The sequence below is a fragment of the Diadema antillarum genome, unplaced genomic scaffold (genome assembly GCF_040938485.1).
Source record: "Diadema antillarum isolate AM-2024a unplaced genomic scaffold, OU_Dant_1.0 seq00001823_RagTag, whole genome shotgun sequence".
In the NCBI taxonomy this organism is placed as follows: domain Eukaryota; kingdom Metazoa; phylum Echinodermata; class Echinoidea; order Diadematoida; family Diadematidae; genus Diadema; species Diadema antillarum.
The window spans coordinates 449,362-476,350 of record NW_027272497.1 but is presented as its reverse complement, the minus strand read 5'-3'; the positions used below and the strand labels follow the sequence as shown (position 1 = coordinate 476,350).

At 38.1% G+C, this 26,989-nt stretch overlaps 1 protein-coding gene across 1 annotated transcript in view; it reads left to right on the top strand.

Annotated features, from left to right (window-relative positions):
* Nucleotides 1-524: 524 nt before the first annotated feature.
* Nucleotides 525-26,989, top strand: part of LOC139712585 (beta-1-syntrophin-like) — an 87,841-nt gene continuing 61,376 nt past the window's right edge. The window contains exon 1 of the mRNA XM_071624393.1: nucleotides 525-1,229. Coding sequence (XP_071480494.1) covers nucleotides 662-1,229 — 568 coding nt within the window. The 5' untranslated portion in view covers nucleotides 525-661. The remainder of the gene's footprint in view (nucleotides 1,230-26,989) is intronic.

Genomic DNA, 26,989 nt, shown 5'->3' with positions numbered 1-26,989 from the left:
CGTGGATTAAACGAAACATCATCCATCTAGCAGTATCACGTAGAATACCGTATCCATTACAAAAAAAAAGAGAGAACTCAAAACAGTTCTAATATATAATATACAAAGGAAATGTTTTATCATGTATATGTGGATAATAACATTCAACTATTACATTCAACTCACATTTCAGGTCAGCACGACTCACCGGAAGTTTGCATGGAAAGAACGATTCTACCTGCTTGGCAGGGCATGTCTTAATGGCATTATATTCTTGACACCTCACTACAAATCTGTTTATCCTCACTTAGCCAGCATTATGATCTGATTCAAGATTTACTAATGTCACTGGTATAACGCATCGTTTAGATATATTTTTAATTCTACATATTACCTCATAATATCGCACAGTTACCCTCCTTCGGAATGTAGTCGTCCTCTAGCGGCTCCTCTTTGTAGTGTAGGGTTTCATTCTCAGGCAACTCCTGCACTAGCACTGCGATCGAGCGAGGAACCCGAGGCGAGCTGGTGGGAAGATACGGCGTTAGCTCGGTGAGCCGAAGCGAGGGAAGCTGTATCCCAAGTATTATGTCACAGTCTGCTGCACACTACCTCCGTCGAGCATTTGAAATTACATGCTACATAGGCAAAACGCGGTAATTCGGGCAGGTTCAGCGCGCCGATGAGCCAGGGTAGTCGAAGCGAGATGAAGATGGCTGCCGCTGGTGTCGCAAAGTCGGGGCTTCTCGAGGTACTCGTTCGTGATCAGTGGTGCCGCATTTTGGCCGCCTTGGACGAGGAAGCCCTTACAATCAGCCTTGAGGATGGACACGATATCAATGGCGTTAGCAACGGGAATAACGACGGCGTCAACAAGGCCAATTCGTCGACGACTTCATCGTCAGGTCATCATCCGGCTTCCGGGAGAAACGATTCCATACGATACTCGGATTACATGCATCACACACACGGTGGCGACACAATCCCTGATTCCATCGCAAATCAGAAGAGAGTGATCCGCGTTGTCAAGCAGGAGGTCGGTGGTCTGGGCCTCAGCATCAAGGGCGGGAAGGAAAATAAAATGCCCATCATCATCAGCAAGATTTTCAAAGGCCTAGCCGCAGACCAGACGGAAGCTCTGTATGTTGGGGACGCTATCTTGTCCGTGAACGGGGAGGACCTGCGAGATGCCACTCATGATGAAGCTGTGAGATTGTTGAAGAGATCCGGCAAAGAAGTCACTCTCGAAGGTGAGCAAAACATTTTCAACTGATCATCCAGAGCCATATGTTTCTCTCTGGATGCACTCTCAAATTTGTGATACAGAACTGTAGGCCCTAGTCTAAATAATATGTGACCTAGGCTTTCTGGAGTTGGAGATTTAATTCTAATATTAGTCTAGAATTTAGGTTTTCGGGGTTTTTAGTGTTTGTTTTTCTTTTTAACATGAAATGAACAACAATGTAGATACTGGTATAATAATACAAAAACATATAATGATGTATATAGGCCTGCTGTAGGCATTCTAAGCCGAAATTGTATAATATTGCAGAAGTAATATCTTGTGGTTTTTTTCTCACAAGTTTTATTATACTACACTATAGATCTTATTGGATATCCTCAAGGGGTTATCTTGTTAGCTTGGACAGAGACACTTTTATTCTGTTTTGTTAATTTGATGATTGATTATTTCAACAAATAACAAGGTTGTGTGTGCGTGTGTTCCTTTTTTCTTCTTTTGATGCATGCTTTTACCTGAGTTGGACAGGTTCTTCATTTTGGTCTTGGTTGCCCCAGAAAGATGATCAATGAGCTTGTTGATTTGTCTAGCACCTTTCGGGCAGTCATGAATACATGATTGACTTTGCAAGGACCCTCTCTTTTAGTATGTTTTGTTTTTATGAATTTCATAATCTTAGTATACAACTCAAGGAGATGAGGACCATTTAACTACTTTGTAAGCATTTGATACAAGTGATATAGCATTTACTCATATGGGTCCCAGGGAGATATTTATGCTAATTGGTATTATTGAATATGATACATGTACATGGTATGTATACTTTGAAGATTTACACTGAAAAAATTGCGTCGGATGCATGACATCTTGAAGAAGTAGTACCTTTACTAGCCTACCATTCATTTGTGTCACAACCAGTTAAAAAGATACATAGTAGATTGTACATGCTGCTAGCATTCATTAACTTCTATGGACTGCAGTCACCATTTCATTGCAGCAGATATTTGAAAACAAATTAACACATGTGAAACACATAGGGCCTACCATTTGCACAAGTGATATGAAAATACTGATTGAAAAATTTTATGGTATTCTATCACCATTAAAGAAAAGGACACAAGGGGGGGGGGGGGGTAGAGAGAAAGGGGAGAGAGATACAATGTAATTGGCAGTCAAATTGTCAGCTCTGTGCATTCAACTCACAAATGGCCTTCACAGGTTGCATACAAGGTCTGTACATCTGGCCAGACACCTGCTTGCATTGTGTAGCTTCCTTTGTGACAAAGTAGGCATCGCTCTCTCATCGACTGCTTCCTCTCATCCTAATTGAAACGCGTCATTCTAAATGTCCCCACTTGCTTTCAAGCAGAGGAATGAGGGAAGACTATTCCTCCAGAAAGCCCCCTTCACACCACTCAGAAGGTCATCCATATTTTTTTTTTTCTGATAAAATGCCTTGTGTTATATTATTTGATTTAGGAAAATATTTTTGTTCACAAGAGCACTTCAACAAAGAGATTTCCTTGGTCACCCTTGACAAATAAGACTGGTGTGTATTGCACTGCTTGTATTTCTCATATTGACTCTGGATTATAGTTTAGTATTTAATTTTGTCTCTTTCTTTGTAATGTTGTTTTTACAACAAAATGGAAGTTGCACAATAATATGTGTGGTAGTGTTCAATGATATGGATGATTTCCTTTTGATAGAGCAGTGTAAGGTATGCAATGAAAGTGACCTTTTAACTTGTGACTTTATGAGGACCACAGGTTCAAACAATTTACTGTAAAACATGATATATTCGCGGCATGAATTTTTCGCGAATTGGAGCCGACAGCCTTTTTCGTGGCATGAAATTTTCGCGAAATGCCACTGGCGTTCAATGCATATAGTGTACACAAGGACTTTCGCGTGCATTTTAATTTCGCGAATCTTGGCGCTCGCGAAATTCGCGAAATTAAAATGCACGCAAAAATTCCTTGTTTTACAGTACTTACATAAATCTACCCTTCAGTCAACAAAACACAAAATAATAGTTCCTTCAATTTGATGAATAATCAAATGAAATCAAAATATCATCAAGTTTAACCTCATCATGTTTTCTCCTTTCCCGATTCTCTTTGTTGAGGGCTTTGAGCTAATTTTTTTTTTTAATTTCATTGTGATCGATCAGCATATTGGTCCTATTGGCTCTGGGAATAGAGTTATTGTTCCTACATGTATTTACATCTACTGTGGTCAAGTAAGAAATCACTGCATGCCGTTCCCATGAATCAGGGAGTAGGGCCTCGATGAATTCTGGAAGAAATTGTCTTTCTTTAATGTATTTCAATGTACATACACTGTAGATCTCTAAAATCAGCACCTGTGTTCACCCAGCATAGTATGAGGCACAAAGCTTTTATAATACATCATACATTTCTATGTACTCAGCACTGACTGAATCCCCTCTTTGCATGAGCATGAGAAGCCATTTACTTGTAGACCTTTCTTGGGGACGTAAACAGAAAGCACTCCCCACCGAATAAACTTTCACTCATGCATGTCATCTTAATCCCAGCTGGACCACTTTAATGACATGCTGCTCAAAAGGGCCAAGTGGTGTGATATTTTTGCACAATGTGTTTGTAATTCCCCATTTCCCCCGAAGTCCCTTGATATTTATTTTGTGTGTAGCGCTTCTTTTAGTACAGATTCAATTTAGCGCCAATTTTGCCAGCCATAGTAAGGCCTGAAAAAGGAAGAGTTAAAAATTCTGTGTCTGTTCCAAAAGCCAATAAGGGTGAAAAAAAAAACATTTTCTTTGTCTGTTTTGTTTGCAAAAGATTTAAAGAGAGGACACAGTGAAGTACAAGAAAGTTGTGAGGAATAGTAACCTCATAAGCTGCATATATGACAATATGAGAGAAAACAAATGAAAAAACAAACAAGCAAATATGTATAGACCAATTCATCATCATTCCATTTTATATCCATGTATTGTTTCATAACTGGCACTGATGGCTTTCCACAATGCACCCTGTGTTCATGTGACTACACGTACGGCATCTTGGTAAAAGAAATTACTGGTATGCCATTGTGATATATAGCAAGTCTAATTTTTTGTGAGTCAGGACTTCCCAACATCTTTGCAAATGGTTGAATTTGCGATTATGGAGAACAGAACTGGTTGGAGAAATGTACGCATCATGTCACATTGAATTTCATGTCATTCAGAGTTGATATTTTTGCACGTTTTTGAATTTGCGCATAGCACCGCACTCGCAAAATTCGCGAAAATAAAACCCTGCAAAATATGCCATATTTACAGTACATTTTGCTATATTCCCAGAAACTTGTCATTGGCTTAAAATGACTCCTCTAGCTTCCTCTGCCCGAAGCCGTTAACACTGCTGTCATGCTGTGTTCACTTTACGTTACCAGTCATCAGGCACGAACACAGAATGACTTTCCTTACCGAAACACATGGATAAGGTGCCTGGTACCATTCATTTTACATGGGGATGAACATCTTGTGTCAGAGAGCAAAACATATTGCGCAACCTATACTTCAAGTCAAGACCCATACCCCTTTTGGATATGACATTATGTGCTTTTGGTAATTTGTGCCATCCAATGTCCAACATGGTAATGGTGCATGGTGACCCATTTCTAGAATGACAGACAGGTATTTAGCTCTGTATGTTCTCATGACATATCATTATTTTACACAGTGAGCATTTGAGAATGAGAATTATCAATTAAGAAATAATCATCAAGTTGAATTACCAAATAGGCCTATTTATACTACTATGGAATGAGCGCTATCAAAATGAAAACAATAGATAAGTTGTGAAAAGAATATTTCATGCTTAGAACAATAAAAAAGTAATTTCTAAGCAAGTGCACAGACTTTGCATGTTGACGTTGTTTACAACTACGCTTAGCAGTGAAACATATGTGCATTATGTATACTACATGTAGGCCTACTGGGAAGCAAGATCATGTGAGAGACTTCAAGTTTGTATGCTGTGACAATTTACAATGTAGATCTATGGATACTGACAGTGGAGGAGAAGGCGGCTTAATAATGCATTAAAACATCCGCGGGTTTGAGACGGTGTAGAATGTCTCACCTCATGTTTGCCATATTTATGTGATTCGTTCTTGCTCTCATGGTGGTTTCAATAGTAGAATGATAAAAATGACTCAATCAACCTCCAGATTTTGTGCTGTATTGCTATTTCAGCAGTGTAAACAGGGTATCGCGAAATAATATAAGAACATAGTGTCCAAGATATGTTTACAAAAGTACATCTTTAAGTGGAATTTTGGGATGACTATTTTCTCTCAGAAATTATTTGAGAAATTATTTAAAGAGATGGTATAGTTTTGGTTGAGATGGGGATTCCGGTTTTAACTTTTTGCAAGGTAATTAGAAAACCACTTTAAATATTGAAGAGCACACAAAGAGGACTTGAATGTTTATTTGATGAAAATCAGTTTGAAATGGCTGAGATATTGAAAAACAAAGCAAGAAAAACAAAGGGATCCTAAGGAAGGGTTTCTAATTATCTCACTAAAAGTTGAAATCTTAATCCATATCTCAACCAAAACTATACCATCCCTCGTAAAAACACACTATTTGGGCAGTATCCTGTACATAATGTACCTTGCCAGGGATGTCATAATCACACATTCTCAGTCGCCATTCTGAGATAGTTCACCCAACATGTGAAAACCTTGACTTGCGGAGTCTCCTACAAGTACTGTATCCCACAGCACAAAACTGGGTCATCCCAGACTGTACACAATACTTCGGACTTTTGTTTCCTCATCTCAAGATTTGCCTGTTGACAGGATCTTAGTCTCATTAAATACAGTACTTAGTAGATGACAAGTGAAGATTGCAAACGGTGTTTAAGGAGCAAGTTCCTGATATCAATGACACGGTTTAACTACCCATCAATGAGCAAGGAACTATCCCCTTGTGAAAATAGCTTTTAAGTGGTTTCTTGATGTGTGTATTTTCATAAATTTGCCAAGATTTTCTGACTTAAAAGCCAAGGAGGCACATTGACATTCATAGTCCTCTCTATGTGAGTGTTTAGAACGACAGTACGGAATAATTTCGTCAAACAAATTATCCACATCTAGACATACTTTTTGATACTCCCTGACTAGATATTGGTATCAAACCTTTCATATTTTTGAGTACATATTACATTATCATCAGTAATGTGTTCTTGAACAGAAGTCGCTTTGATGAATGGTTACAGTATGTTTTATGCACTGTATGTATACAATGTACCAGGTACTTGTGTGTCTGTAGGAAGTTGTTTGTATGTGTGTGTGTGTGTGTGTGTGTGTGTATGGGGGTGGGGGGGGGGGGTGGGAGGGATACCAATCCAACAATCTTAGAACCATTTTGGCTTCAGGCATTTTTTCCCCCTTCCCTCACATTGCTCAATGTATTTTTATGGTTGTGTTCTTTTACCCCCACATCATTGTGTGTCGTAGATTTTAGCAGTTTCTTCAGTAGAATACATGAACATCCAAAATGAAAAGTGTGTTTTTTGAATAGTGCCATTAAAATTGTTATGATATTATTCACTTTACATTGTAAATATTTCTAAGGGATATTTTTTTCACTCTGATCATCACAGAACACAAAACATTCCATGTTTTATGACATATCATGGCAAATGGAGTGTATCACATACTCTTACAGCATACCCAGTGCAGTATAGAGGCTTAGAAGTTTTTTTTCAATATTCCGACACTGATTGTCTGTCTTCTGAATTGATTGCCAAATGACTGAGTGCGATGTGTGGTGTATTCTGTGCTAGCAGGGTCCCAAGCAGTGTCAAGCTGCTGGCACTGTGAATGCACATAATCCCACAATCAGAAGACGTTTTTGCTGCACTGATTATGACAAATGTCCATTGTGCCCCAATATGAGTTGCACAGAATTCCAGTATGGCACCCCGAGGGGCTTGACTGCTGCAGGTAACTTATATAATTCTCAATATACTGTATTGTACTCATGTATGCTCAAAAAATTCAGTATAGAATGGTCCATTGTGGTTGGCAGCCAGTTGTCAAATTCACTGAATGGATGTATTGAAGATGATGGAGGAAGATATCAGTAATGCACATAACAGTATAGTAGCTCTCAAATGAGATAAAGATTGAGAGTACGAAATTGGAAGTTAAAGGGACAGTGAGCAAGAGAGAGAGAGAGGGGGGGGGGGAAAGAAGAGAAGCAGCGGGTATAAAAGATCATTTTTCATCGCTGTTACATGTCGAAAGTTTGAACATTGCAGAGAATGTGACATCCAATGTAGAATGGCTTTGGAAGAATACAAACAACTACAGATACATGCACCAATGACAATAGATAAAGTGCAAAAGATATACTGTAGGCCTGGCGCTAAGTGACATGATGCACAGATTCTCTGTATCATGCGATTATAGGCCCACAGATATCTCACAAACTGGATGACCACTGCTCATGAGTGTTAGGTATGTGTACATTGTAGATGTGTTTTCAAACACTAAAAAGGAGAACAAATTTCTTGAAAAAAAAATATATGTACAAGTGTGAACATTGTATGTATCGAGAAGAACAACAGTGTAGCTGTGGATACAGCAAAGCAATTCAGCAATAAATCTGTGAAAATTTTGTGAAATCAAGGACAGTTAGAACCATTGTAATGTTGGTTCATGGAAAGTCATTCTAATTCTAAATTGTACATAGTCAATTGGCACACTGAAAAACATAGACCTATCACAGAATGATACACTGTAATTGGTTCCTTCATGCAAAAGGAAAAAATAATTTGGGATCTTTGAGAGAAAAGTATTTACCAAGTAAATTTCCATGCTAGTGTCATCACAGTCACCTGCATCCATGGCCAAATTTTTTTTTTTCCCTTAGGCCCCTATTGAATATCATTTAGATAGCTTACAAAACAATTGTTTTTCTATGTTATATGGATGTAAAGTTTCCTTTCAATCAAAGAGTTCTTCCTGTAGAGATCCTTCTCATACAAAGGTGATCCTAGTATGGGAAATTCAAAGGCTTGTCATTGCTCATTAGGTCCTATGGAGTCAAGTGTTGTTATTTATCATGAACTATGTTTGGCACTCATGCAAGGCCATCCAATGGTTCTGAATGGCATGCTTTGTGCAGTGTTCTGCCAGTTGCATACAATTGTACATGTCATTTTTCCCCAGACAATGAAAAGATAAAAAACTCCATCATTCTCTGAAATCAGTACAGTGTGTGATTGCTGAGAATTAAAGGGATAGTTGGTTTAACATGCTTTCATTAAAGGTATTCATGCAAAATGAAGTAAGGTTATGTTTGTTTCTTTTTTTGTATTCCCTATCTATGTTTAATCTAATCAAATGTGAGCTTTTAATTCACTTAATTATTTCTTGTATCTATTTAACCCAATCAAATCTGGTCATTTGATTGATTTGAATATTAGATTGATCACTATATCACGAGCTGTTGCAGCACAGAAGAATGACACACATAAGTTCTGCGTTTTATAAATCAATCTTATTATCATTATTCATTAATTGTACCTTATATATGATTTTTACAGTGTGTCATAAGTCAGCCTTGCAATTAAACCGTTATTTTTCAGGCATCTTCTAGCAGTTGGATGAAATAAAAATTACATTTCATTCAATGCTTCTATTTGGAATTGTCAAAGGATCTTACGAATACCGACTCATTACCACTGAATAATGCAACCTATTATGATGTCATAGTCATATGATTCTGGGTGGTGATTTTTTTTTTCATCGCTGAAGGAAATATGTGATGTCTGTCATTAAATGACATCACATAAAATAATTCCTTTATCTCTCAGAATTTGCAAATCAGTCAGCAAACTATTCAGAATTTATGCATAATAAATGAATATCTTTATGAATCAAGTCACTGAGTAATGAACTTGTAGGAAGTATACTTGGATTTGTTTTATTTATTCTAGAAGACGCAAATTCTACTTCTTTCAAAAAAAAAAAAATGTAGCTACACCGTCTGTGTGTGTACCTTTAATCTTTGACGCTATTGACACAGAATTCCTACAATATAACTTGGGAAACCCCCTCTCATGGCCCTCTTCAAGCAGTAGATGACACAGCTGATCACCATGTACAGTCAGTTGTGTGTGATTGTGCATATATATGCACAGTGTATGCCCACAATTCATTTTAATGTACTAGTATTTATGCCATTTAACATTGTCACGAACTCTTGTACAGTCTTGAATTGCTGTGAGTTATTCAACCACCTCCCCCATAAATGCACTTTATACTCGCACTAAACACATGTAAGCAGCACGCACAGGTAGGCCTACCATTTATCACGTAATGAGCTATTGAACCGTCTATCAATTAAGACACCAAAGCGTGTCTGCAGGTGTTTATACCTGCCGCCGATTACCGAAAGCAGTTCATCTATCATGTTTCACGCTCAACCGTCTTGGCCAAATATTTACAGTGTACAAGGCACTAGTAATAACTACACAAACCATTCATGTATTAGTGCCTGTACCAGGTACACCCACTTGTCTGACAGAGTCTTCTGTGTACACATACTTGTGGCTGTGTGTATTATATTTTCTATGACGTCACATCAGCCCTGTTAACCCGTTGAATGCTTGGCAGTAGAAAAAAGCATTCTGAATGTAAATTTGAGGGAAGTCGATTGATTTTACAGGTGAAACTTCGATTCAATCGTTATAAAAGAATTGAGGCCTTACTATCAAATATGGATGTACTTCCATACCACAGAAGTGATTCCAATCATTGTGTATGAATATAATTCGATTTAATTTAAGGTGGAAGAAGTCCTGTAGACAACTATTATGTGACCTAAAATGCAGTGAAATAAAAGCAAAGATTTAAAAGAGTGGATATATTCTTAAATCAGTGTTAATGTCATTGTTGATATCATTGATCAGAGTACCAGTACATTGTAATATACTGCATTATGTAACGTTCATTTTGCATTTCATAATCCCCCTTTTTAGCATTAATGTCACCCACAACAATACATAAAAGCCCCAGATGAGACTTTTTTTTTTTAAAGTTATATAGAGCGTTGCATTGCTGTTCATCGCTGTACATAACAGATGAGACAGTAAGTGACTGGTAATCCAATGAAAAATTACCTCTCCACTGAAAGGCCAACTGCATTTAGAGAACACATTGTCTCTTTCTTTTGTTTGTTTTTGCTGTTTTCATGTGCAAGTGTATAATATTATGTGGAGGGGGGTATTCAAAAGATTTATTAATTATCCAATGTTTAAACTTCAATAGAAGTATACAGACTGCAGCATTTGATTACTCTCAGTAATTGTTACCCTAGGTAAACAAGTTTAAAAGTATCTTAACACTGGTATGCTGGTCTGGAAATTTCCCAGCATACAAACTGTTCCTTTCACTTGAGTACAGTATTCTCTTTCCACATATAAAGGGATAATGAACACTTTAGGAAAGAATTTGCAAATTTGCATCTGATGTGGGTGATATGATGATGTTAACCCCATTGAGTCAGGTACAGTGTAGAAGACTTTGTGGCAATAACATACATGTACAAGTACAACTGTAGCTTTTGTACAGAATAAGATGCAGGTCAATTCCACGGAAAAGTTGCATCTTGTGAAAATCAAACTATTGAGTATAGATGATTAATGAAGCTTAATTAGATGATCTGGTATTGTTTACTCAAAGCAGCCTTTCACAACGGATATTTTGATACCTCATTTGTGAACATCGGTGAACGTGGAGTGGAGTTATGTCCGAAAAACCTTCATTTTTCATGAAAATTGCCAATTTTTGCAGAATTTATGTATCATTTCTGATACACTATTATGACCATAATACAGTTTGTGTAATTCTCAGATGGATTATTTTCTGAATGTTCTTTGGTCATAGATTGGTTTTATGATGTTCTAGAACTTGTTCCGGCATCAGTAAATATTATTCTCTCAATCTCAAAATGTGGTAGTTGATAGCGTCCCATAAGTCACATTTTTGTGTCCCATCAGTCACACTGGTTTTCCCTATCCTGCTACTGTACCAATGAGTAGATATTCATATCACTTGGCTCAGGGTAAGCACCAACCCTTTGCTACATTCAGGAAGGAAAATATCTTTCCAGAGACTCTGTGTGTACGAATATTTCAGAACTTACTTTCCCATGTGAAAAACGGTGGTCCTCAAATGTCCCATAAGTCACGACAGCAATTTTTCGTTGCTGTACGAAATGCAACGATACTTTTCAAACTAAGTATGGTGTTTTCATAAAATGTGATATGATGGATCTAACCATGAACTGAGAAAAATGCATTTGATGCAACTATTTTCTCAAAATACTGGTTTGAAATGTCCGAAAATTGTCACTTTGTCCCATAAGTCACAATGGAATTGACCTGCAGTATTTGAACCGACTTTTGACTGTGTTCAGAATTGCAAGTTTTGTAGACACGATGCCTCCTATTTCAAGTTTGGATGTATTTCTATGAGCAAAAAGTAAACAGAAACCTGAGTTGAAATACCTCCCTGTGACGACTAAAGAGTTTGCATTGAAACTGTCGGGTGTCAATGTCTTTGTGATAGACTCTGCTCTGTATAGGCCCCTACATACCAATTTTTGCACAATCTGAAGGATTTTAACATTTCAAAGTGGGTTTTCTTACATTAGAAACTTACACTGTCATCTGATGTAAAGTGTAAAACAGCACAGCTTCACACCCTGCATGTTTTTTTCTTAGGTGGTTTACAAAAAATGTTAAATGTGCTCTGTTATGGTTTTCCAAGTCTTCATTTATGAAAAAAAAAGAGAAGAATCATAGTTTGATATGATTTGAACAATACTGATGCCACTAGTTTTCAAATGAACTGATAAGAATGTAACACTGTCACAGGGAATGTTAATAATCACTTGAATGATGAAACTTTGAAGCAATGTTCGTGAGGAGGTTAAATAGGGTCACGCTATAATTGTGTGTTTTCTAGGTACAGCTGTATGTGCAGATGTGTCTTTATTCTAGCAATCATGATTATAGGGATTGCTTCAAACCTTTTGTCAAAATTATCTCCTATTTTTAGCCCTTTGTTTGAATGTGCAACTGTTGTATCTGGGGGAATCAAAGTTCATATCTCTTGTGTGTACAGGAAGTGCTTGTTTGATTAAATGTATATTGGAGGGAAAGAGCTGTGTGTAATCAAATAGTGATAACTCCATGAATATACCCAGTAGCAGTAAACATACTTCTTTTCAGTGTGCTCAATGTAGGACCATTCACAAAAATTCATGAGATGACAGTGAAAGTTGCTAGGCAACTGCCAAAGGCCACCTGCAACTGTGCAACACTAGCAATTTAATAATTCAAAATTTAAGACACAGAAACTATACTCAGTGTTTGCACATGAAGTGTAAAGCTACTTGTGGTTGGTTAGGTTATACACATTACATCAATTGTATGTGACAGACTGCTGAGCCAATTGCATTTTAGTTTGTATAATTGCAGTGACAAAAAATTTGAAGTTTTTTTTTCTGCGGCCACAATTACAAATTTTTTATTGTGCACTTTGAATATTCAAACAATGTGTGTTTTTTTTTAATGTTGCAATATTTTTAAAGCACTATTTTAAAACAGTACTGTACAACTGTAGCATATATTCAGCGAGTCTAATTTTTTTTTTTTGCAAATCAGGAGTTTGCAATTTTGCGAGCGGTTAGATTTGCGATTGTGTAACACAGTTATGATGGAGAAATGTATGCGAGCAGGTCATATTCATGTCGGGATCAGAGTTTATATTTTTGCATGTGTTCACATTTTTTAATGGGACCTGACTCACAAAATTTGCAAAAATGAAAACCTCACAAAATAAACACCATTACAGTATATTTGTTTTAAAGCACTTTGTTCCAATAACATACATACCTAAACATTCCACATAAATGTAGACATGCAAAGTTGTGTGCAAGCTAGGGCAGCCACTCAGAGTCTTCCTGATTCTGCAGTACTTCTGAGAGCCCCTGAAAACATTACTTTCTCTTCATGTCCTGAGAAGAGGAAATAAAAGTTTCCCTGGAGCTTTAATAGTTATCTGGCCAATTTGAGATTAACGTAATACACAAGGAGCTCCCTGATTGCTCTAGTACTGTACGAGCTGAAATTTTCGCGGTGGTTTTATTTTCGCGAATTGCGCGAATCGCCTTTGAACCGTGAAAATAACAACACGCGAAAGTAACAACGCGCAAATAACTAAGTTCAGTTAGACCCTCGCAACCACGAAATTAACAACACGCGAAAATGTCCTCCAAGTAGCAATTCGCGAAAATATCTGTACGCGAAAATTTCAGCTCGTACAGTACTTTATGTAGAACCTTCCTGACTTTTCTGTGGGAATGTTTGCAGCTCAGCTGAAGGCATTGCAGGAATAATTTTCCTGGTATTGCATTGCATTTTGGTATGCATTTTTTACATGCATATGACTGCTGTACTAAAATTTCTTGTGTGTAGCTGGGCTTTTTAACATCTATAGGACTGAACAGAACTTCATCGGAAGTGCTAGTGATAATTGAGAAGTAACATTATTCCCTGCATTGATGGGCAGAGCTGGACTATGACAACATCATACTGGTTTGGTCTGATGCCAAGCACAAATTTGAGGCAAGCTGAGACTGTGGAAGATATGTGGGTGATTCTCTCTCTGTTGTCAAACACCAGATGTCAAGACACACGGGGCTAATCAATACTATACAAGGCATACAAAGATTGGGTAAAGCCTCTGTCAGATATTTTTCAGATTATGGGATCCATAGTCTGTTTGGTCTTCAGATAAAAGCTGCATTGCTATAAAAAGGCTTTGGAATGTCAAAATGTGTTCAATATGTCCATGCTTCGTGATTTCTGTTTAAAAATATCAGCCTTATACAGCCAGGGTAGGTGAATGTCCACATCCAGTGATTGTCAAGTACTAGCATTGTGTATTGTTTGAAGGCAGGTTGACATATTATTGTATTCCAGGACTTACACATTCTTTAATTTGTGTGGCAAAGCTCACTCAAATAATGCAGATAATCTCTGGACACACATGAATAAGCATTGATACATGTAGGCAATCTTATTTCTTGCTTTTTGCACTTACATTTGTGGTGCATTGCATTAGAAATTGTTATCTTAATTTGTTACTCTTTACAGTGAAAGAAGTACATTGTAGCTACCATATTGTTCTCAAATGAATCCTATGCAATTATGCTGAGCATGCAATTGCATTTCATCTCTTCCCATAAAGTGCGCTTAATATTTTCCTCAGCTTTCACAAGCCAACTTGGTATGGTATAATAGCATGTTACTATAACCATGAGGTTGCCTCTACTTCAAGTGGCTGTGCTATAATTTTTGACATTGTTTATAAACTATTGTCTGGTGTCTTTGACAAACTTTAAAACCTTGTGTACACCGAGTGCATGATTTATGGCCTGCTCCTATATCATAGATTGTCCATTAGACAGAGATGGTTTGTGCTGTTGGCTTCTATTGCCATCTTTATATTTGGTCTGATCTTATGATATGTAGTCATAAACTTGTGCATTCATGCCTTCAAATAAAATGAGTTTGTTTTCTTAAAGGTACATGTATGGTCTACCTGTTGTTGTGAGAACCTGCTTCAGAAATACATTTATGCCTCAGCTGAGTGTGTACATGTAGATGTAGGCCCTACAGAGCTGCCAAACATTATGGGAAAAAAAATGCATTTGTAATGAAAGTCTGAAGGGAATATGAAAGCACATCTCAAAGGTATGAATTCACAGGGAAAAATAAGATACTGTAAAAGCTGTTATTTTCATGAGGGTTTAAATTTTTGCACATTTCGAGAAGCACCGTTGGACTGTAACTTTAACAACACGCGAAAACATCACCATCTGATCTTGATCGCATAAGGTGGCAGAGTAAATGGACAGGCATTAGTGCACTTACTATAGCCTCGATGTCAAATTGCAGAAACGACATCTTGTGAAATTGTCTGTGACCTCATTCGTGAAACTATCTAGGCCTATACGTGAAAATAAGAGCTTTTACAATACATTAACTTGAAAAAAAAAATTGAGGCATGATATCCCAGCTACATAACACAGTGCATGCATTTAACACATGGATGCACAATCATGGGAATCACATTTAGAGAGTTACATATGAATGTGCCATTAACTTTTATATGGATCCACATCTGTACCTGTAGACCTTCAAGACATATGGCCTAAACTAAAGCACATGTACAAGTGAGCCCACCACATGCAATGAATAACTTCACGAGTATCACCTCTAGAGGGTGTTGGCAATGTGTTGCATTAGTGGGATTCACACTGATTTTGATGAGTGGGATACAAATCTTGAGATTTGCATCACGATCCAAATCCCAAGAAATCTTGTGATATTTTCAGAATCATCTTGGTAATTTGAGAAATAGTAGATAATTTGCACTGTGGTGAGTGTGTGAATATTGGAACAAAAAAAAATCTCAGGATTTTTTGTTCCGTGTATTTACAGAATTACAGAATGAATATTTTTGTGAAGCATGTGTGTAAGAATTCTCTGGGCTAAAAATGTAATATTTTTAACAGCTTATTTTTTGTTACATGGCCATAATGATTTTGTCTTGGGAGCTAGAGGCCACAAGAAAGTGATGTAGAGAGAATGGACAATATGAGATTGTAGACACAGTCCAAGAAACTCTGAAAAAGGACTATGTACTTTCCTACTTGCACAGAACTGTGTCTTGGAAAAGGCTACAAGAATGTGAACACTTGACATTCCAGTGCCCACCAGTGAATAGTGTGAAGTTGGACTCCACTCTGAGCATAGCCTGTGTCACAGTCTCATCCATTTTGTCTGAGACTTCTTTGGAATATACAATCTGTAGAACACAAAATATCAATATTACGGCTTGAAGTAACTGTCTTCACTTCTGTCTGGACATGCTAACGTGATTGAAAAGTAGTATGATTTTGGCTCTATGAAATAAAAATGAAATTGTTTAGATATAAAGTCTGACTTTAACCTAGCTGCCAAAGCTAAGTAAGCCCTTTGTACATACTTGGCACCAGTTTTGAGTGTCTCTCATACATCATTAGCATTTCTCTAATGACCGGAGTGTTTGAGTCTGAGATAATCTCTGTGATTCCTGTCAACAGTCTTGGGAGTAATTTATGGTGACGGTACAGAGGGACCTGGTTATGGACAGATTTAAGATTGCGTGCTCTCTGGTCTTTGGCCCTTGTGGTCCATTGTACTGCTGCTTCCAGATCATAACTCCTTGATGCTACTGAGTGATCTTCTGTTTTGTGGACACAAATTTCACTAGTTTACTGTGCGTTGACCTATTCTGAGGGTCTTTTAATGTCTGCAAAAATAAAGAAGAAAAAAAGTGTAGTCAATACACTCACAGTAAATGCATTTGTTACTCTATTCATCATACCCGTGGCTGAACTGTTTTCAGAAAAATAAATCAAATTCAAAGGCTGTCTCTTTCTTTTTCATACCTTAATTGGAATCATGACAAAACATGATCAGAGAATTTCATCATTGTCTGTATTATCTTCTTTATTACCCCTTTAATATGATTGTAACCTTATAAAAGCACACGATTGTTAAACATTCTGAAGTGAAAGTTAATGTAAAATCATGCCTGCCAAAAGTAAATTTCAGCAGGTTGTGGAAATTTGTCTTCAGACTTCATCATTTTTTTTTCTCAATTTTTCTGTGAAAATAAACCCAAATGTATCAAAATTACTATAAAGGCAATCTCATTCAAGGTTGAGCAAAAAATCAAGGGACCAGGAATCCACACAATGCAATATAAATTGAGAACCTTGCGGCTAAAGCTTTCAGTCAGCAGAAATGTTTTTCTTTTTTTTTCTCTATTGCTCTAATTTTTGTGTCTGTCTCTTGTGTGTGTACAGCGTGTGTGTGTGGGGGGGGGGGGGGGAGGGGAGGGGGGAAGAGGTGGGGATTCGGAGGGTGAGGGGTCAGTGGCAGTTCGCAAGAGGAATGAAGAAGAAGAGAAGAAGGGATATCATTCAAGTTATATCCACCAGTTGTCTGTGCCCACGTACCTTGTACATCGTCTCCAAAAGAAGAACGTACAAGTTGACTTCAAGGAGAATTACTCCCCAGCTGTGTGACATGATGTGCAAGGTCCAGCACTGCATAGCGAAAATTGCGAAATCTTGCTCCATCTCTTCCGCCCCCATCCCCATTCTCTCTCTTTTGCCAGATCTCTGTCCATGTTCAACCTCCAAAGCTACTGGACAGTGACATGGCACAAAATGCTTGCTCTAAGGGGTGCCAGTGAGTTTATCGTACATTATTATATAGGCGTGCTCAAATTTTGCCTGCATCCATTCATGAGAGAGTGTCTTCGCCACGTGGGTCAAAGAGCAATTTTGGTTCTCCGACCTGATGCATAGAGCAATTTTGGCTCTCCGGCCTGATGCTGATATGCATGTCAGTTTGAATCAAATCAGACAGACTGAAGCAGAATGACAGATATCAGCCTGATATTGCACGCCCCAAGACTTGAGCATCAGACCAGCTAGCGAACATGCTCGTCCCACGATTGTCTCTCCACGTGAAGCTAACTGGACAAGCTCTCGAAGTGGAAAATTACCTTTCTCGGGATCAGTGCTACAACTGAATCTCTTTCATCAATTTCTGTTCTTATCTCATCAGACTTGAGATACAGGTATTAAATTGTTTCACAGGTATGTCATGAAGAGAACATTGCATCTATTTCGAGAGTCTTCATAGTGTCCCTTGGCTGACAAAAAAAAAATGAATTGCAATATTTTGTATACATTTGTATTTTGCTTGTTTTGTTTGTTTATCTGTTATCACTTGTATTGTCTGCAAATTCTGAATAAATGATGATGATGATGATGATGATGATGATAATAATGATAACAATGATAATAATAATGATAATAATAATGATGATGATAATAATGATAATGATAATAATAATAATGATGATAATAATAATAATAATGATAATGATAATAATGATAATAATCATCATCATCATCATCATCATCATTATCATCATAATAAAAGGAGTAACTGCCATCGTGTCTTAGTTTGCTTGGAAACACTGATGAGATCCTCCCCCTTGAAAAAAAGGGGATCTGTGCATGTAGTGAAAATCTTGAAGAACCAATACAGTATGCATAGATCTTTCAATCTTTAATATATTCTTTGATTCCTTTTGTACACAAACACCGACTCGCACGTAGACACTATTGTTATACCCACCTCCAGCATTCACTTTACACACATTTCATTATCGGTGTAACATCATCCACATGCACATCGGATTGAGCCTTCATGTGGTCACACATGCCAAGAAACACTCACTTTGCACACATTCAATACGTTCAGCAAGATGTATGCGTCTGTACCATATATTCATACCTTGTTCTTCCTTCTTCACTGTTGCTCCGGGGAGCTGAACAGTCACATTGTGTTTGCTAGTAATTTTGTGCTTGCTGCAAAAATATTGATGTTCCTGAAGCAAATGTAGAAAGCGTAATTTCAAAATCAAATCAAAAGGATGAGTGTATAACTTGATTGTGACAGTATCAATAAAACTGTACTAGTGCAGCAACTGTTTTGGAGTTAAAGTCCACTCTATGATCAAATTGACTCTAAACCAGGGAAGAAATGAGGAAGTTAATAAAAAAAAAAAAAAACTTTCAAATTCCAAATGATTTTCCAGTACAATGATGACTGACAGTCGTATACTGGTCCAAATTGGATAAAATGATGATGTCAGTATCTCACAGGTCCCCAATTCACTTGCAATCTTTGTTAAGTTTTAAAGGAATGGTGTAGTTTTAGCTGAGATGGGAATTCAGGGGGTGTTTCATAAAGCTGTTCTTAAAGTTACAAACAACTTAAGATTGACTGGTGATCAGTTCTGATGTGCTATATTTATCAGAATTTCAATAATTCAGCACAAGAACCGATCGCCAGTCGTTCTTAAGTCGTTCGTAGCTTTAAGAACAGCTTTTTGAAACACCCCCAGGTTTCAACCTTTTACAAGACAGAAACTTCTTATTTGAAATATAAAAGAGCATGCAATTCTAAGAAGAATCAAAAGTTTATTTGACAAAAATTGGTTTTGAAATGGTTGAGATATCCAGAAAAAAAGAGGTCACTACTAAAGGATGGCTCCCACCTTTTATTGGAACCACTGTGTTTTACTTTAAGTTTGTTTTTTTATATCTCAGTCATTTCAAAACTAATTTTCATCAAATAAGCTTTGAATTCCTGTTAGATTGTATGCTCTTTTATATTTCATATAGATGGCTTCTAATTATCTCGTCAAAAGTTGAAACCTGAATCCTCATCTCAACCAAAACTATTTATATACCATTCCTTTAATGCTGATATGTATTCAGGAGCAAATTATATCATTCGCACTAGATTGCTAAGTCACTTTGTCAGTTGTCATCCATGTCACTGTTTGATGGTGACATCAGGGGGGCATTTCATGAAGCATTTTGTCCGACAAAGTTGTCGGACAAATATGCTCTCAGCCAATCAGATGCAAGGATTTCAGTAGCTTTTAACAGTTGTCAGTGTAAATCACTGACAAAAAGTCTCCAGGGGGGCATTTCATGAAGCATTTTGTCCGACAAAGTTGTCAGACAAATATGCTCTCAGCCAATCAGATGCAAGGATTTCAGTAGCTTGTAACAGTTTGTCAGAAAAATATCTGACCAAACTGCTTTATGAAATGCCCCCCAGAACATCAAATTTTCCAAACTTTCTCATTTTGTCCAATTTCCATGAAAGGTTTACTGTTTTGTTTGCCTGATTTTATTCTTCTTTAAGGTCAAGGTCAACTCAAAGTCAAGTTGAACTGGAATAGAATCTCCAGTAAACATATATTTGTAGCCATCTATCTCTTCCTTTTCTCTCTCTTCTTTCTCTTTCTCTCTCTCTCTCTCTCTCTCTCTCTCTTTGTAATCCATCTAAACTATCCATACTTATGTACACTGTAGACATGTTTAGATGAATGATGTCAAACGTGTTCATATTTTGAGTCTTGGTATTAATCCTGTGAAACTCGCAAACATTGTAGGCTCCACATTATATTGCCAGTATGTGGTACAAAGAATACTGAAAAAGTGACCCTAGTGTTATATGCTGTTTTACAGTAAAAATCCATCTTTGCCATCATCAGCAAGGTTATTATCTTCATTGCCATCATCCGGATAATGAGATAAATATCAAACCATTTAAGACTAGTCCAGAGTATGCTTGTGCAGGTGTCTATGGGAAAATGTGTGCTGTATCAAAATCAGCTCATCCTCAATGGGTTTAAAGAGATCTATTTGTATTAAACTCATCTCTTCTTCTTCCTCACCATCATGATCATCATTGCCATAATCATTATCCTAATCATCATCCCCATGATCCTTTAAACTTGCTCCAGAAGAAAACCATAGATATGATTACACATAGATCGACCTACTTTTCCTTTGCATGCTGCCACACAGTGATTTGCATCTCTGGCACAGTGGATGCAACGCAATTCGTGTATCGATGTCATTCACACAATATCATCATCAGCAAGTCTGTTTACACAGTATCTGCCCCTCTAGTCAGTGCGGGCCCCATGGCTGTCCGCAGGTCAAGTTGATTTTCTTTGATGCTTTCCTGGTAATGTGCTTTATATGGAGGCAAACAACAAGAAGCCAACCTTTATAGCAGGATGCTGCATTCACAGAAGGAAGAGTGAAGGAAAGGAAAAACTTAAAGGACAAGTTCACCTTCATATACATGTGGATTACGTGAGTGCATCAATATTAGTAGAACACATCAGTGAACATTTGGAGAAAATCGGACTATCCGTTCAAAAGTTATGAATTTTTAAAGTATCTGTGCAGTCACTGCTGGATGAGAAGACTACTACAGTGCATGATGTCACATATGTACAACGATATAAGGAAAATATAAAGAGAATTTCACAAAATTCTACTTTTTGTAAAAAAGTGTACATTTCCTCATCTTGTCACTGATGTGTGTTAATGGTAATAATGTTCCCCTTGCCTTCTGAAAGAGCCAAGTCAAGTGACCGTTTATTAAGCCAGAAATGTGAAAATATGTTGAATTTTCTTTATATTTTCTTTATATCATTGTACACATGTGACATCACAAGCTGTAGTAGTCTTTTCATCGAGCAGTGACTGAGCAAAAACTTAAAAAATTCGTAACTTTTGAACGGATTGTCCGATTTTCCTCAAACTCTTACTGATGTGTTCTACTGCATTCACTCAATCCACATTTCTATGAAGGTGGACTTGTCCTTTAAAGGGAAATTCCAACCTGACATTAAATTGGTGAAAATTTTCAGAAAAAAATAGAACGCACAAAGAAAGCTATCGATGGAAAGTTTAAGAGAGTAAGACCAATTGGTAACTCTGTGTGATCTAGGTACTGTATAAGCTGTTATTTATGCGAGAGTTTGATTTTCGCGAATTTCGCGAATCTCGGATCGCGAATTTAACAACACACAAAAATGTCTCCATGCGCTAGGGTAATAGCGCATTTACATTAGCGTCGGCGTCAGTTTGCGAAAACAACATCTCGCGAAAATGTCTATGACCTCATTCGCGAAAATATCTGTACGTGAAAATAACAGCTTTATACAGTATTAAGCAGCTTCTATACATTTTGCACTCAAAATTTTACTAACTTTTGTTCTTCAATATTTGGGCACAGACAGAACTTATCCACTAAGCAGGACACTCAAACATTAGCCGCATTTACACTTACTAACAGCGCGATTTTTAAAATCGCGATATTTTGGTTCCACCGTTTATACTTAGGCAAAAGCATGCGAAGTTTGAGCGTCACGAAACATTGTGATTTTTTGGTCGGTAGTGCGCATGTGTAATGTACCTCTCTTCAACATGGTAGATGAGTGGAAGTGCGGGCTATTTGTATTTACTGCAGTGCAGTCTATTTTGCTCACAGCTAGCATTATAGCAGGGAGGTGAGAGGAAACCTCCCTGCAGCTAGCTAGCTGGTTGGAACGTTGAGCCAGGGCTTTTTATCAGTACAATGCACACATAAATTTGTGTTTCTCCAGAGTGTAAACTTACGGCAAAACTATATAGCTAATTGCTATAATTATATCACATTCGTAGCAGGTGTGTAAAACTTCAGCTTAGTATGGGAAAGTTGATGAAAGTAGCATTCAGGAGGATCATGAAATTTCGCCGATATGACGAAAGTGAGAAGTATAGGCTCGTTTTTTAGGACTGGTATTTCATCAGGCGACAGCAAGAACTCACCATGTTATACCGACACTTGTTGCGTCTTCCTGTATTCCACAAACTCAACCTATACCGAGAGCAGTGTGGGCACTCCAAAATCAACACATTTCTGGGAGAACATTATTTTGTTAAGTCGTTATGGGGTGATGATACGTGGTTGGAGAACTTCAGGTTGGTTACTAGTTTTCAAATACAATATAGTTTCATCAGGGAGGTGAGAGACCACGAGCTGAGGATCGGCCGTTTACCTGTACAGCATGTACCCTGTACTCTATCTGGCCAGTGGCCGACGTACTCTCTACATGTTCCAAAGAGTGATCGGGAGCGCGCGTAAACTCCCGGTGCAATCCGAGACCGAAGGTCACATGATGAAAAATCACGATATTTCTGCGGCTTGGGTTTACACTCGCCAAACTTCGCCTCAAACATCGCGATGTTTCAAAAAATTGCACTCCGACTGGCGATTTTTCTGGCGATGTTTCGAGGGCGTTTGGGTGAAGTTGCTTAGCAACTTGCACCCAAATGTCGCGACTTTAGAAAAATTGTGATTTTTCCAAGCAAGTGTAAATGGGCCTATCTATCACTCTTGTTATACACCATGAACAGGACAAGAGGTTTTTTGTTGTTTTTTTCCTGGAGAGAAAACTATTCTTGGGAGAAAAATGCAATTGGTGCTTATGAATGTACACTGTGTATTGTTCAGAAAATCTGGTTCCGTACTTGGCACAATCTTTTTGGAAACTTTTAGGAATATTCATGAGAGTGATGTGACAGTTTACAAATTATGAAAATAGATTTCTTTAGTGACAGCTATTATAAAGTTTTGATCTACCATCAGCTCAAGTCATAGCATGCAGGCAGACAACATCCTAATTAGCATAAATTGTAACATGCCCACTCAAGCAGTATGCCTTTCTGAGTATGTATCACACGACAGTGCACTTCACAATGGGTAGTGTTGCTTCCTACCACTATACCAGGGCAAGACTGGATTGAGAGAAAAAAACAAAAACAAAAACAAAACGGGAGTGGACAAGCAATGGCTGGTCCTCGGCACAAAATCAAGCTTGGCTTATCCCCCTCCGGTGCCATCATCCAGGTCACTTCCCAATTTGTGGCACCCTCCAGCAATACCGCCCTTCCCCAACAGGTCCAAATGCAATCAATAATCAAATTGCTCCCACTAGACACTGATGGTGCTCGTGGCAGGTGAATTAGGGTGCGGCAATTTGTCACTTGTTGGCAGTGCCCCTATACTCCTCCAGTCAGTCAGGCAACTCCACCAAGTTGAAGTTGGGGCATCCTCTCAGGAAAGGGAGCTTGGCACAAGTGTGCCAAAGTGAGCACATTTAGGGGTAAAGTCATCAATTTAAAGCCACCCAGAGGCACTTTATGATGTTCTGTCTTGGAGAATACAATAAATCTCTTTGAGTTTGAATATGAGATGGAACAAATCAAATCATCCATAGTCATTAAGGGTGCATTTATGTATATTAAGTGTTTTAAAACGTGACTATATAGTGCAAAACATGGTTGTATCGCAACTCACTTTGATATAAATGCAGTTTCAAAACATCAGTTCAAAACACACAAAAAGGTGCCTTATGTTTGGTGATTCTCTCCAATCACGTTTTCTGGGGAAGCATGAATGCAAAATCATGTAACAGCCTGAACAGCTTGCTATAATAGAGGGTTATAGTTTTGTAACAATGCACAGTGCGTGTTCGAAATTGGCTCTTTCTTGAGCGCAAAAAAGTTTAACATTAACGGTATACCCCATGAATGGCATTCTGAAATGCTAATTCTGTCTTCACAAATTGAGCATAAATGGCACCCTTAGCAGCAATTTGTGAATATCTTCATGCTGCTGGTCTAAAGAATTTTGATTTATTACTGTCATACCATCATGTGCCCAGGAGAACAAATCGAACTCTGGCGAGGCCCATAAGTATAACACGCACCTTGCGCACATTTGCGTCATTCTTTCGGGCACACCTTCCTTGAATCGCGTGCATTTGATCGTTCTCCCCGAGCAAACGACAAATGTCTCTAAGATCAAGAAAGCAGAATGAAACTGCTTTTGATGATAATGCTTCACTTTGCTTCTGTGCTGTTTTCCTCTATGTCACTTTTAAATAGAGTGCTGTGATTGTGCACATAAGTCGAAGCAGAGGAAAAAAACACAGTTAAAGGTCCTGTTTACCTTTGGGAACTGTGATTTTAATTTGTTTCAAGATATGACATTTAATGCATATATGCGTAGGTCTGTTCTACCACAAAACATCCTACCACGTAAAATTTTTTCAACAAAGCCTAGAATATAAGGAGATATCTGTATTTTTCTCAGTAAACCGTAACTGTAGACGGTTTAGTCTGGGAACATTTTTATTTTAACTATTGTTCACATTTTGTATATTTGACAATACTTAACATCGATTTTACTGATTCAAATTTTTACAGTCATTGTTTCTATCCCTAACTCATATTTTAGAACTATTTTAAAACACTAATGCTGGGTTTTTGTTTCATCTGCAAATGGTAAATTATGCCTTTAAAGGAGAGAAATGTTCCCCTCTATTCTGGAAAAAAAGGACATTTGTGATGAGCGCATTGCAATTATTTCTTTTTCTACATGCACCAAGCACAGCTTGTGCTATGATGAGAAGCAGCAGTAGTCAAAGTTGTGCAATACTGAGTATGCCTTTTGCAGCATATGTCCACATGTGAAAGCACTTGAGGAAAAAAAAATAGTCAGTAATTTGTGACCACGTAAGCAACATTGTCGTCTGAGAAAATGCTTTGGAAAGATCCATTCTTTAGTTTCAAGCAAATGCATACATTTCTGGCTTGAAAATCACAGGACAGTAGATGACATTTAGCATCACATTTGGCTGTGCCTTTTCTCATTGAATGGAAGGGAAGCAGCATGAAAAAGAGGGAGGGCATGATGTTTTGCTTCCAAAACACTTCCTGAGGTAGTCACAGACCGTGCATATCGATTGCGTATTCCACTCTGACATGCACTGCTATGTCGTGTTCACACTGAAGGGATGTATCTGAAAGCACTTCATTTATTCTGCCGTTTTTCTGCCCTCTCTGAAAGATTTATTTGTGATGAGATATCAAAAAAGCATGTCCTATCATCCAACTGGCGATTCAGATGTAATGTTGCAATCTGATGCTGTGTGGTAAATCCATATCACTGACAGCACCTTGAAAAGATTGAGGTTTATTTCCATTCAAGAGCAGTAACCTTTGAATCACTTTGCTAGTGACAGAAACAAATATTAAACATGTGAGAAAGTGATTGTGTGGAAAGAAGTGAAGTCTACAGAGTGCTGTTTTCATCTAAAGAGCAATAACCTTTGGATCACTACACTTTTGAGAGAAGCAAACAACATGTGAGAAAGTGATTGTCTAGAAATAAGTGGAATCTACCGATTGCTGTACATTGCAAACTACATGATCCCTTTCCAGATAGCTTTGTGACAACTCTCTATCCTGAACAAGGCATAATTACATGCTTGCAAAAAGAGGCATTCTTGATATTCAAAATGCTGATTGTGGTAGAATATTTCATCTGCAAAATTACAATGTTTTGCAGATGCTTGTAGGAGTTTGCCCCCATTTGCAAGAGACTGTAAACAGGTCCTCCTTTCCTCACTCCCAACTCCCCTCCTCCTCCCCTCCTCCTCCCCTCCCCATTCTCCTGTGTTAAGACCCTTGCTTCCTCACCCATTTCACATTCGTCACAAAATCATAAGGGCTTTTTACACTTGTAAATTTTTGCTTAGCCCCGGACCAACGGTGGGGCTAAGGGAGGGGGGGGGGGGGGGGGGGCCTTAGCCCCACCGTTGGTACGGGACTATCCTTAGCCCACTTTCTGTTTACACTCGTTTTTGCCAAAGTGGGCTAGCCCCACCGATAGTACGGTACTATCTGGCCCTGCAAAATAGCAGGGGTTAGCACCGCAATTGCGGTGCTAGCACTGCAATTGCGGTGCCAAGCAAGTGAGTGTAAACAGAACGAAAAAATAATCCTGGGCTAAGCGAAGGAGGCGAAGTCCGACCCTCACTGACCAATCAGAAACGAGGTAATCAAGTGCTGCCGGTGCGTGCATGTACGTGTACAGTACACAGCGTAATTATGAATATTCATGTGGTTTGGAAAGTCCGGGGCTAAGAAATACGAGTGTAAAAAGGTCAGTTTTCTCCATAGCCCCGGACAAGAGATAGTACGGGACTAATTGGCGAGTGTAAAAAGCTGAAAAAATTGGTACGGGACTAACGATAGTCCTGGGTCAGAGAAAGTCCGGGGTTAAGAAACACAAGTGTAAAAAGCCCTATAGTCAGCAGCAACATCAACTGCAGCGAGAAATGATTCCAACGGTGTGTTTAATTCAAAACCGA